Genomic DNA, 14,176 nt, shown 5'->3' with positions numbered 1-14,176 from the left:
GTCCAACAACAACTGGAAGACTACAGGTTATCTATCCCTTGGCTTAGCATTGTGACCAAAGTCAGCCATCGATGACCTGAAGGAGGGAAAATAAGAATGAATTCCATTGGTTTCTCGCCTGATTATCCAGCAGCAATTCTTATTTTATGCATATGACTTAGTGAGTGGTTCTAAGAAGTCTGAATTAAACCTCTGCAAGAAAATATTCCTAGAAAAAAGCAGTGTGTGTATCCCGCCACCTACCCTGTTCACAGTTTTGTAGTATTCTTCATCCACTCTGTGTATCCACAAAGCAGATAGATAAATACTGGTGTCTGCTTAATATATGTGTGAGATAGAATTTGTAGAAAACTACCTATTCATGCCAGGTATTCAGTGATTAGTCTAGGACTGAATTCTAGAATCCTAATCATTTTTACTTGGAACAGTAGTCTATTGATTTTGTTGGTGCTTGCTTCCAAGTGAGTGTGCTTCCTCTCTTAAGTCTAGAAGACATTTCTAGACTGTGATAGCCTATATGTTCACATTCTCTGCCTTTTAAAATTAAAACCACTCATTTCTCTCTACATATATCTATTTCAGAGAAGACGATTCAGTTCAATTCATTTAAAAATGTATTTTGGAAATCTGCCTGTTTTGCTGTTGCTGATCCTTAGTTGTGTCAGAGCAGGTAAGAGAAACTCAACTTTCCCTCTTTTCAAGCAATCCATATACATAGTAGATCAGATAAGGGAAAGGGGTCACCAGTTTTACATCTACATATAAAACTCCCTGTACAATGGTTTTTTTAAAAAAAGCAGCAGCTGCAACAACAACAACAGTAAATGGAACCTGGTTACTCAGTAATTCTGGGAAATCATGCTGTCCTTCAAGGAATTGTTTCTATTATATGTAGATTTCATTTTCAGCAGGCCCATTGAAATAAATGGATTTAAGTTACTTAAGTCAGTGCAGGTTACCCTGAGAATGACTGATAGTGGATATCACCCTATGTATCCCACTGACTACCCTGCATAGTATGGGGTCTATTTTTAATAATGTATGTCCTGTCCTTCATCCGAAGGTTCTCAGGATAAATTTCAACAAGAAATAGAAAAATCAATGAATTTATAAACAATGCAGTAAAATAAAATCAACTATCAATTTCCTGTAGCTATTTATACTTCTGTTAAAAAGCCTGATGAAAAAGACAAGTATAAGCAGGTGCCTACAGCTAAAAAGACAAACCTCTAGGGGTAGTGTGTGGAACACAACTGGGGTGTTATTTACTGAGAAGGCTCTCTGCCAGGTTATTGCCCCACCTGGGCTTCCCCCAAGGCTGGATCTACCTGCAAGTCGTCCACAATAGATCTCAGGGCATGGGCTGATTGATAAGGGGAGAGGTGGTTGTTGCGAACCTGCCCTTCACCAGGGATTATCTCCACACTTGGTTCAGGAGATCCTCACCCAGCAGGATGCTTGACTCTGCCTGGGTGAGATACGCTCTCTGCACCACAAGCTTCAGCCTTTCCACCTTTTGTCTCACCCAAAAGGCGACCACTGGTGTGCCCTGTTAGCCCAATAGGATGTCGGTACAGGAACTGAAGAGGTCCCTGATATGGTAGCAAACGTGACCAGGCAGACACCTAGGCACTTAAACACACAAAATAACTTTATTAAAAGACAAGATGTTAAATAGTATACTGATGTATAGTCCCTGTCTTCCCTACCTCTAACTAATATGTAGTCCACCCTTTCCCACCCAGCTCACTCCCACAACACAACAACCTCCCTCCTTCCCCTCCAAATCCCAACAAAACTCCCAACTGTCTTTTTATTCAAACCTCCCTTAGAACTCTCACTCGCACCCCCCTCCCATCTGGCAGTCACTCATACTCCCAGGCATTCCATTAACTCCTTCAAACCCACAACACGTTTAATAACAGTTCCCAATAAGTGGTTTTGTTACAGTGCTCCTTCAGATAACTGGGTTCCAGGCAGTTAAGGGCTTTATACACCAAGACCAAAAGCCTGATCTGGGTTTGGTAGTTCATTTGGCCGTCAATGCAGGTCTTTGAGGAGTGGTTATGAGGTCCTGAAGCATCAGACCAAACAAGACTCCAGCAGCTACATTTTGTACTAGCTGCAACTTCTGGACCATCTTTAAGGGCAGTCCTGCCATGTAGAATACATTGCAGTAGTCTAAACAGGAGGCCACAGTAGCCAGACTATCCCTGTAGCTTGAAACTGCGGTTAGATGGCTTACCAGCCCTAACTGGAAATAGACACTCTGTGGACTTCTAGTGACAAGGTTGAATCTGGGGGTACCTATAGTCTATGAACCTATTTCAGAGGGAATGCAACTCCACCAGAACAGGCCACCTACCTAATTCCTGGACATGGGTGCCACCGATCCATAGTACCTCTGTTTTGTTGGGGTTTAGTTTCAGTTTATTGGTCCTCATCCAGCCCATTACTGCCTCCAGACACTGGTCAAGCTCCTGCACAAGTTCACTGTTTCAGACGACATAAAGAAATAGAGCTGGATGTCATCAGCATACTAGTGACACCTTACTCTCAAATTCTCTGACGAGTGCAGCCAAAGGTTTCATGTAGAAGTTAAAAAGTCCGGAGGACAAGATGGAACCCACTAGGACCTGACAGCACAACTGCCATGGCATCAAGCAGAAGCCACTGTTAACTCTCTATAGTTACGCAAGTGTTATGGGCACCTATTTGCTAGTTCCTGTGACACCACTAGTCATGGGCAATACACCTTCCTGCCCCCCTGTCCAAATCTGCAGTACTTTTTTTTATTATAAAAAAACCCTTTTTTTACATTCTTAGAAGCTTCATTTTCTCTTGCAGAAGCATGGAAGAAATTGCAAAACCCCTTTAAAAACAAACATGGGACTGAAAACCAGCAAGGCCCCATCCCTTTGCAGCACCGCACTGCCATTTTCTCAAGTGTTTTGGCAGTGGTGTGTTGTTTTGTTCCAACAGCAGTCCCTATTGCTTTCTCTTTCCAGCACGCACATCTTCCTATCTTAACAATAAAAAAGGAAAAAGAAGTGGAATGATTATCTGTCATGTGAAGCTGGGTTATATTGGGGTAGGGTTCATAAGATTTCCTGTTTTCTAGAAAGGCCATTTTTAATTTCCTCCCCCCCTAAAGGTAATCTTTGTGTGAGGCGCCAGACCATTAACATACTGGAAGAAGAATATTTTTCAAATTGCTGTCCTAGGGGAGAACAAGATAAAGGCGATACTGTAAAATGGTATACAGATAAAGAAGGAAATTGGACATTAATTCAAAGAGACAGCAGAATTGAATTGAATGGGACTTTCTTGGAATTTTGGCCAGCTGTGCTGAATGACACTGGAAACTATACATGCCATTTCAGGTAAGTAGAATATGTGCCACAACGAATATATACCAGCAGTGTGTTTTTGGTAACAAATGAGGTGCCGATATTCATATCTTGATAAAAGTGCCTTGGGTTCCAGCACAAGATGGATGCAATGGGCAGCAAAAAAAAAAAAAAAAGCAGAGCTGGGACTCAGTACCAGTGAGTACTGTCACAAAAAAATCCCTGTATTCAGGGATGTTTGTCCTTTGGAGGTCTTGATGTTGTTTGTATCTTTACTCTTATGTAAGGAAAATGTACAGCAGCCCATGTTTACATCAGTAGTAACAATAACCTTCTATAGAGTAATAAAACAAGATGCCACTGAGAGTTTATTTTTATAGAGCCAATATGGCAAAACCCCCAAAAATTTTTACCTGGCTGTGTCCCTGAAAGCCATATCAAAATTTTAACTGAGGTGAGGGTAAAAATTTTTTGCACACAATTTAGCCTATAAAGTAAAAGAAAATTGCTTTCAAGAGTTTTGTGTGTGTATGATCCCACAGTTTAATGTTCTTATTAGTGTTTTTTTGGTGGCATTTCAAAATAAGCTTGTCTGGAGAACACAGCTGTTGCTGAGATTACAAAAGTTCACTGTCCCTGGTTTAGAACATGCATAATACTCCTATCTTCTCAGACTTTGCAATAAAACAGCGAATTAAGACTTCTTAATGAGTGTGTTTCAGGACTTCAAACAGTTTCGTTGATTTAAGAACATAAGAACATAAGAAGAGCCTGCTGGATCAGGCCAGTGGCCCATCTAGTCCAGCATCCTGTTCTCACAGTGGCCAACCAGGTGCCTGGGGGAAGCCCGCAAGCAGGACCCGAGTGCAAGAACACTCTCCCCTCCTGAGGCTTCCGGCAACTGGTTTTCAGAAGCATGCTGCCTCTGACTAGGGTGGCAGAGCACAGCCATCACGGCTAGTAGCCATTGATAGCCCTGTCCTCCATGAATTTGTCTAATCTTCTTTTAAAGCCATCCAAGCTGGTGGCCATTACTGCATCTTGTGGGAGCAAATTCCATAGTTTAACTATGTGCTGAGTAAAAAAGTACTTCCTTTTGTCTGTCCTGAATCTTCCAACATTCAGCTTCTTTGAATGTCCACGAGTTCTAGTATTATGAGAGAGGGAGAAGAACTTTTCTCTATCCACTTTCTCAATGCCATGCATAATTTTATACACTTCTATCATGTCTCCTCTGACCCGCCTTTTCTCTAAACTAAAAAGACCCAAATGCTGCAACCTTTCCTCGTAAGGGAGTCGCTCCATCCCCTTGATCATTCTGGTTGCCCTCTTCTGAACCTTTTCCAACTCTATAATATCCTTTTTGAGATGAGGCGACCAGAACTGTACACAGTATTCCAAATGCGGCCGCACCATAGACTTATACAATGGCATTATGATATCGGCTGTTTTATTTTCAATACCTTTCCTAATTATCCCTAGCATGGAATTTGCCTTTTTCACAGCTGCCGCACACTGGGTCGACATTTTCATCGTGCTGTCCACTACAACCCCGAGGTCTCTCTCCTGGTCGGTCACTGCCAGTTCAGACCCCATGAGCGTATATGTGAAATTCAGATTTTTTGCTCCAATATGCATAATTTTACACTTGTTTATATTGAATTGCATTTGCCATTTTTCTGCCCATTCACTCAGTTTGGAGAGGTCTTTTTGGAGCTCTTCGCAATCCCTTTTTGTTTTAACAACCCTGAACAATTTAGTGTCATCAGCAAACTTGGCCACTTCACTGCTCACTCCTAATTCTAGGTCATTAATGAACAAGTTGAAAAGTACAGGTCCCAATACCGATCCTTGAAGGACTCCACTTTCTACAGCCCTCCATTGGGAGAACTGTCCGTTTATTCCTACTCTCTGCTTTCTGCTTCTTAACCAATTTCTTATCCACAAGAGAACCTCTCCTCTTATTCCATGACTGCTAAGCTTCCTCAGAAGCCTTTGGTGAGGTATCTTGTCAAACGCTTTTTGAAAGTCTAAGTACACTATGTCCACTGGATCACCTCTATCTATATGCTTGTTGACACTCTCAAAGAATTCTAATAGGTTACTGAGACAGGACTTTCCCTTGCAGAAGCCATGCTGGCTCTGCTTCAGCAAGGCTTGTTCTTCTATGTGCTTAGTTAATCTAGCTTTAATAATACTTTCTACCAGTTTTCCAGGGACAGAAGTTAAGCTAACTGGCCTGTAATTTCCGGGATCCCCCCTGGATCCCTTTTTGAAGATTGGCGTTACATTTGCCACTTTCCAGTCCTCAGGCACGGAGGAGGACCCAAGGGACAAGTTACATATTTTAGTTAGCAGATCAGCAATTTCACCTTTGAGTTCTTTGAGAACTCTCGGGTGGATGCCATCCGGGCCCGGTGATTTGTCAGTTTTTATATTGTCCATTAAGCTTAGAACTTCCTCTCTCGTTACCACTATTTGTCTCAGTTCCTCAGAATCCCTTCCTGCAAATGTTAGTTCAGGTTCAGGGATCTCCCCTATATCTTCCACTGTGAAGACAGATGCAAAGAATTCATTTAGCTTCTCTGCAATCTCCTTATCGTTCTTTAGTACACCTTTGACTCCCTTATCATCCAAGGGTCCAATTGTCTCCCTAGATGGTCTCCTGCTTTGAATGTATTTATAGAATTTTTTGTTGTTGGTTTTTATGTTCTTAGCAATGTGCTCCTCAAATTCTTTTTTAGCATCCCTTATTGTCTTCTTGCATTTCTTTTGCCAGAGTTTGTGTTCTTTTTTATTTTCTTCATTTGGACAACACTTCCATTTTTTGAAGGAAGACTTTTTGCCTCTAAGAGCTTCCTTGACTTTGCTCGTTAACCATGCTGGCATCTTCTTGGCCCTGGCGGTACCTTTTCTGATCTGTGGTATGCACTCCAGTTGAGCTTCTAATATAGTGTTTTTAAACAACTTCCAAGCATTTTCGAGTGATGTGACCCTCTGGACTTTGTTTTTCAGCTTTCTTTTTACCAATCCCCTCATTTTTGTGAAGTTTCCTCTTTTGAAGTCAAATGTGACTGTGTTGGATTTTCTTGGCAATTGGCCATTTACATGTATGTTTAATTTAATAGCACTGTGGTCACTGCTCCCAATCGGTTCAACAACACTTACATCTTGCACCAGGTCCCGGTCCCTACTGAGGATTAAGTCCAGGGTTGCCGTCCCTCTGGTCGGTTCCATGACCAACTGGTCTAGGGAATAGTCATTTAGAATATCTAGAAACTTTGCTTCTTTGTCATGACTGGAACACATATGCAGCCAGTCTATGTCCAGGTAGTTGAAGTCACCCATTACTACCACATTTCCTAGTTTGGATGCTTCCTCAATTTCATATCTCATCTCCAGGTCTCCCTGAGCATTTTGATCAGGGGGACGATAGATCGTTCCCAGTATTAAGTCCCTCCTGGGGCATGGTATCACCACCCACAACGATTCTGTGGAGGAGTCTGCCTCTTTTGGGGTTTCGAGCTTGCTGGATTCAATGCCTTCTTTCACGTATAGAGTGACTCTGCCACCAATACGTCCTTCCCTGTCCTTCCGATATAGTTTATATCCAGGGATAACCGTATCCCACTGGTTTTCTCCATTCCACCAGGTCTCCGTTATGCTCACTATATCAATGCTCTCCTCTAAGACCAAGCACTCCAGTTCTCCCATCTTGGTTCGCAGGCTCCTACCATTAGCGTACAGGCACTTGTAAGCAGTGTCTCTCTTCAAGTGTCTTTGGCACTTGTGGTTAGGCCTGTGGTAATTTATTTAAAACATTTAATTTATTTAAAACGTTTGTAGCCTACACTTCATTGCAAGACACAATTTCAGAGCTCGTTATAATTAAAATGTACATAAACTAATCATCATAAAAACAAAACCAAATAAACTATAGCGAAGTAATAACATATTTTAAAAATCCAATCTGGCACTTACCTCCTCCAGCAAATAAAAAGGTCTTCAACTGGCACCAAAGGGAAAGCAACATTGGCACCAGGCATATCTCAGAGGGGAGGGAGTTTCAAAGATGGGGTGCCACTAATGAAAAGACTTTTCCCCATACAGTGAATCTCAGGGAAAGGCAGCACTGCCACGAGAACCTCTCAGTAACCCTTACAACATTCCTGTAAGGAAGGTCAGTATTAATGTCTTAGTGTTGGGTGGATATATATATTTTTTCAAAATGGATTTTAAAAACTCAGTGATGGTGTTTTGTAAAAAATAATACCTGATTTAAAATGAATTTGCCTTTAATGCAACTCAGCATTAAAGGTTACCATTGAAAGCCTTTGAAAACTGAATCTATTAATAAAGTACATATAACAGCGTATATAGAAAAAACCATGTAGGACATTCCTGACTTCTGAGATAAAATATTGTAGGTCATGTAATATGGCAAATTATGAATGGTATCCAATTGGAGCTTTCCTCCCATTGTGAATAGTGGGCACACATGGATGGCAATTCTGATTGGGACCATGGTGAGGTAGTGTTAAAGTCCCCTCCCCACATGCTATCAGCTACACAGTGCCAAACTACCTGGCAAGCATTTAGTTTGGCCCTGAAAGCATTCCATATCTGTTCTGTAAAATGTGAATGTTTGGCTACTGATTAGTTATTTTGGATCATGAGATGCAATTTCAGGCAGCTCAGTCCTTTCTAGTTCCTTGATTTCTTGCTCTGTTAGTAACACACTACCAACTTCCTTGCTTCTGAAATTGTGCCTTTCCTGTTGTGCCTTTCTGATTTGCTAACTTCTTGAAGCAAGATGTTTCCTGGATCCAAAGTGGGATGACACAGTTTGAACCCTTAATGTGTGCATTGCAGGAAATGTGTTGCAAAACACAGGACTGAGAGCCTTTCAGATTGCATACATAGGCAACATTGTGGCACCTCTTTGGCGAGCTACGTATGGCTATTTCAGCAACTGCATTTCCAATCCAAGGTGAATGCCAGTATGAACTGCCTGGATATGCTGGATTCAGTACCAGAGCTCCTCTAATGCAGCATCATTAGCTCAAGCAGTGACCAAGAAGGTGCCCTTGGGCTGCTCCCAAATAAAGATAGATGGGAATTGCTATTTCCTTACTGATTAGGTAGCACAGTTCCAACATTTGTAGTATAGAAGCCCCATAGTAATTTGCTCTGCTTTCTTGAAGTACTACTTCTGATGTAGTGCTATACCTGATGGAAGACGCTTCCATCTGGATGTAATTCTGGAACTACTTATTTTATTTATTCATTTATATAGCACTTAATGCAAAAATAGTATTCTAAACTGTTTACAAAGTATAAAAATCCATTACACAGAGATTAAAATATATACATCCATAACTAAAATATACAATAAAACAACCCCTTAAATGACACAACAATTAAAACAGGAGACTTAGGTCTAGAGGTAGAGGAAATTTCTGTGTAAACAGGTGCATCCTCAAAAGCTGTCAGAATGCCAGTGGAGATGGAGATGGAGCCACTCATATTTCAGCAGGGAGTGGCATTCCATAATTCCGGAGCAACCAAAATTCCGGAGCAAGAAAGTTGGGGTGTTCCTTTCACAGGCTTGCGAACCAGGGCTAACCTTTAGCAACAAAGTAGAAACAGGGTTAAAATTCATGTAAAATCTAGAGTTTAGATATGTTGACTGGTTGTCTGACAAATTAACACAGGGATAAAATGATGGTAATATACAGCTGTAACAAAAGGCACCCCCACACTGTTCTTTGGAATAGAACAGGCTGAAAAAAAACTTTCATTTTTAAATCTGTCATCTCCGCCTCCACCACCGCATTAACTTTACTAAATCTGGGCATCCAAATCTGTGATGTTTACTTATAGAGAGGGAGACAAGCCTGTTACCAGGTTGTCCTTGAAAGACTTGGAGCATGTGGATGAAGGGCTGAAAAAAATCAGATAAGACAGATCCAGAATCTGCAAAAAGTACTTGGTCACTTTCAGAGTTCTAATCCAAGTATTTGTAATCAAAAGATCCACTAGAAAGTTATATTACTTAAAAGTAAATAAATGGCATGCTCCAGCGAGTACCTTAGTCCAGGGACGTATAAAGCCTCCTTCCCAAGGAGAGCTCGGATGATGGTAAAGAGGAGTCCAAAACAAACCAAGGTCAGGCAGAGGGAATGAGTCCAGGCCCAAAGTGTAATCTAGAGCCAAGGGTGGACAACAGTCCACTGTTAATTCCAAAGGGAGTTCAGGCAAGGTACAGCACAGCAAAGCTGGGAGACTTAGGTTTAAGGAGCTGGAGACCTGTGTCATTTTGAGTAACTGAAAAGCTGAAAAGGGAGACCTGAAATCTCTGGCCTGTAGACTACACATTAACCATAATTGTTGGAAATGAAGAGATTGCTTGCTCTCAAGGAGATTTCTGCTCTTGAGTCACATGACAGCTCTGGGTTTGTAGACACATACCATATCATTGTTCTTCAGCTTAGCCCCAGACCTTTGGGCACCAGCATTCTTGAGGGCTGGGGAGTGGCTCTGCTTCTTCCTCCTCTGACAGCACTGAGAGGTTCTTCAGTGGGTCTCTCCTCAGAGGACCTCTGTATGTCCTCAGCACTGGTCCCAGGGGACCATTCCTGCTTGGTCTGTGGGATGTCAGGTTCTTCTTGTGAGGACTCCGTGTCCAGTATTGGGTTAGGGCTAGGCATGACCATGAATCAGTGATTTTTCTAGGTCAGGTGAACACTTGAAATCCTGAGTCATTAGACTTACTTAAGCACAGCCTTCATTGATGAGCGAGGGGCTCAGGACTTCTTTTCATATAGAGAAAGCAGTGAAAGGAAGGATAAAGCATATAGTAAGCTGGGTTTCAAGAAAGGGAGTTGTAGATGGCAGGGAGTTATCCTCCATTTGAGTATTTGTCAGTAAGGTGGAGCTCAGGATTGTTGCTAGGTGCTTCCCTGTGTTTAGCGGACTAATTCCTATGTCTCTTCCTATAGCAGGGAGGCAGTTCTTTAAAAGGACAGGAGAGGGGGAATCTGGCTGTTTTGTTACAAGAGCTAATCTCTACAGCGGGGGTTTCCAGGCTGTGGTCCATGGACCACCAGTGGTCCATAATCATCATTCAGGTGGTCCATGGTGTGTCCATATTAAATATTAATATTGATATTAATTATGTATTAATTGCTTCATTTTATTCTTATATTGCATTTTATTGAATTCTATGGACTATGGATTGTAATACAATAAGATACAACATAAGAAATACAGTATATAAGAAATAAAAGAAGCAAGTTAAAATATACAGTTAAAAATCATACAGCACCTACTACAGCACATTACAATTGTTACAACAGACAGGAAAATAAGCAAACACCCTCTGCAATTTTCAAGTGCTCTGTGGGGAAAAGTTTGGGAACCCCTGCCCTACAGCATATAGAACTTGCTTTATTCAGCCATTCAGTGTTGCTCCAATGGCAAATCAATTTAAATTGATTTGAGCTGCAGCTTTTCAGTCTTTATTGGTTCCATAAAGGAAGCTACAGACCTGAACTTCCAAGATCTGAACAGGGTGGTTTGTGACAGATGCTCTTGGAGGTCACTGATTCATAGGGTCGCCATAAGTTGCGGTCGACTTGGAGGCACATAACAACAACAACAACAAAAAATTGACCATCTAGCTGAAGTGAAGTTAGCAGATGAGTAACTGTTACCAAAAGCCTTGGGTTGGGCTGCTGCTTCTTGTTTTTCCTCTCCCCATACCCACACCTTGGTTCTTGTGGCTGTCACAAATTAGGTCACAGAGACCTTACTTGAGTAGGTGATTCAGTGCCTTGAAATGAAGTCACTATCCAACAAATCATCTAGAGCTGGAACAGAAATATGGTGATAATGATGAACTAGGGACTTGGTTTAGAAGGCTCTGGGGGAGCAGGGTTCCTAAGAGTTCCCAACTTGCATATTAAACAGGACATCATAATTTTGAGTGCTCTGAAAACAGAAGTAATAAGTGCACACCAATAATTCAGAGTTGTCTTTCATTCATAGTGATGCCCAAGGATTTTGTTGGGTCTGCATTTTTAAGTGAACCAACCTGATTCACACTTTGTAGACTTACACATGGATCAGAATTCGGTTATCCTTCAGCTTTCTATATTACTCTGAATTGTGAAATAGTTCATAAAAAGTACCAAAATGTGTATCAAAATGTATATTTTCGGTTCTCATGCATACAAAAATGTGTTTTAAAAATATATATTTAAAAACAATGGAAGTGTGTGTGTGTGTGTGTTTTAAAAAAATGCAGATTGATGTAGAAACAGGATGAAATGGCTTAAGAATGAACTGTCATGGATCACAAATAGACCAATCTGACCGTTCCTAATTCACAGATCTTCCAAAGACTTGACATTCCAGTTCTTGAAATGCTTGTACTGATATACTGAAACAGGGATCCTGTTGACAGAATAGGGTGCTTTTAAATAAATAAATAATGTGTCATCATGGACCTCCTACATCTCATCAAGTTTGATCCTCAAGTAATTGGGCTGGGAAAGTCTCTTGTATATGACCCCAGGATGCTGTTGCCAATTAGAACAGATAGTATAATTGCCACACTTGATATAAGGCAATTTCTTACATTTTAAGATTTTTTTAAAAAAATATTTGAATTTCAATCCATTCTGATTGGATTGTTTGTCTTCTTTTAAAGGTCTAAACACCTGATTTGTTTTTTTTTTTTTTTTTTTTCAATAATTTTTATTCAAGTTTTCATAAAACATACAAGACAAAATCATAAAACATTCAAAGACAAAAAACAAAATCAAAAATAGTTAAACAAAAAGAAAAAAAGAAAAAAAAAACAAAAATAAAAAATAAAGAGTAAAATATTGACTTCCCATTTGTCAAAGATCAAATCAGTTATAAGTCTATAATATATAACAATCCTGTCTCTTAAGTCATATTATAAAATCACTTTCCTCCAGTAGTTATCTTACTTAATCATCAAATCTCATAAACATTACTTTATTCTTTCCACAAAAAGTCAAAGAGAGGTTTCAATTCTTTAAGAAATATATCTATCAATTTTTTTTTTCCAGATAAGCATATCGATTAATCCATCTCATTACTAATTATGATAATCTTGTTGTCATAACCATAGTCAAAATAAACATTTCAATTAATCCATCACATCAGAATCTGTTAGGTTCAGTAATTTCAGTAGCCATTGTTCTATTATCCCTATTAGTTCCATTTTCCATCTTCCATCTTCAGTAGTCTTGTTAAGTCCAGTAATTTCAGTATCCAATCTTCCATTATCAGTATTCCATAATAATCTTGCTGTCAAAGCCATAGTCATATAGTAAGAGTCTGATGGGAATTACCTCTATCCCAAATATTTTCTTGCCATCCATTCTGAATAGGTTGCTGAAATACTGCTGTAAAATCATATCTCTGTTCTTTTTTTCAAAATACACTGGGTCATCTCTTGAAAGTTTTTCCATTGTCACATGGCTGCAGTTAATTCCATAGATTTTCTCTATATTGGGCTCCATCACATCATTCCAGTCCAGAAGATTATCCATGCCATTGATAACTTTATCTCTAGAATCTTCATTAATTTCTTCAGAGATAACATTGAGTTCCAAACAATAGATTTTATTTCTAAAGTCCATAGACTCCAAATCTTGTTCCTGTTCCACGTTTGTTCCAATCTCCGGGATCTCCTCTCTCACAGGGACCCCTGTTCCAGTCTCCAGGGTCTCCTCTCTCACAGGGACCCCTGTTCCAGTCTCCAGGGTCTCCTCTCTCACAAGGACCCCTATGTCTTTAATCTCCTGTGTCTCCAAACAATAAATTTTGTTTCTAAAGTCCATAGACTCCAAATCTTTTTCCTGTTCCACGTTTGTTCCAATCTCCGGGGTCTCCTCTCTCACAGGGACCCCTTCCAGGGTCACCTCTCTCACAGGGACCCCTATATCTTTAATCTCCTGCTTCATTTTACTCAATTCAATTTTCAGCTCCTTACAACCCTGTCGCAGGTTTTGTTTCGTTATCTCAATCTCATCCATTATTTTCTGAAACATAGTTATTTCCAGCTTCTCAGCCACTTTCTTAATTGCCATTTTAAAAGAAAAATATAGGAAAACCACTTCTTATTTCAGCAACAATTGGGTTAATACTCCAAACTTGGTGACATCACAGTATAAACAGAGCAGACAGCCTTATCTCTCCATGTTTAAGTAAACAAAATGCAGTTCCCAGGATCGAAACAATTAATGGCGGTCGTCAGAAAACAGATTCGTCAAAATAAAATAGACCAAAAAGAGAGTAGTCTCAGACAATATAATATTCTTCAAAATAAAAATCTGGAATAGAAATCCCTCTTCTGTGTATATCTTTAGAATGCAAATCCAGGACAGCTTTTTGCAACAAAAACAGAGATAAGCTATTAATTAATGAGTAGCAGAGAGAAGTTATGGCTCCCCAGTGAGATGTCAAAAACCGATCAATCTGGCAAATCTCTTTTAAACAGCAACAATTTAAGTCAAGTAAAAGAAAAATATAGAAAGAAGGGTGCTTGCCTGTTAGTGCGTTCTCTCTTAGAAGATAAGATGAACGTTCGCTTTTCCAGATAGAGCTTGTTGTTAAAAATCCGTCCCACCTTCGTCGGCTGGACCTCGTCCCATAAATTAATGAGATCTGGTCGTCCCAACAAAAATAGGCTTTGAGGTTAATCTCTTCGTTTCTCCCTACCCGGGAGAAGTTTAATCAGTCAAAAAAAGAAAAAATCTGACTGATATATCTGAATAAGCTTCTTTTGA

General features: G+C 40.1%; 1 protein-coding gene across 5 annotated transcripts in view; it reads left to right on the top strand.

The window, feature by feature from the left end:
* Positions 1 to 14,176, top strand: part of IL18R1 (interleukin 18 receptor 1) — a 46,885-nt gene that overhangs the window by 3,458 nt on the left and 29,251 nt on the right. For 3 of the 5 annotated variants that reach the window (XM_061626801.1, XM_061626800.1, XM_061626802.1), the window contains 2 exons: positions 583 to 670; positions 3,155 to 3,383. In XM_061626801.1, the coding sequence (XP_061482785.1) occupies positions 613 to 670; positions 3,155 to 3,383 (287 nt within the window). In that variant the 5' untranslated portion in view covers positions 583 to 612. Of the gene's footprint in view, positions 1 to 582; positions 671 to 3,154; positions 3,384 to 14,176 lie in introns of those variants that run through there. The other 2 variants (XM_061626805.1, XM_061626804.1) reach the window with 1 other exon arrangement.

Source organism: Rhineura floridana, chromosome 5 (genome assembly GCF_030035675.1).
Source record: "Rhineura floridana isolate rRhiFlo1 chromosome 5, rRhiFlo1.hap2, whole genome shotgun sequence".
Taxonomy (NCBI): Eukaryota; Metazoa; Chordata; class Lepidosauria; order Squamata; family Rhineuridae; genus Rhineura; species Rhineura floridana.
The sequence above is the reverse complement of the archived record's forward strand: the minus strand, read 5'-3'. Positions and strand labels throughout refer to the sequence as shown.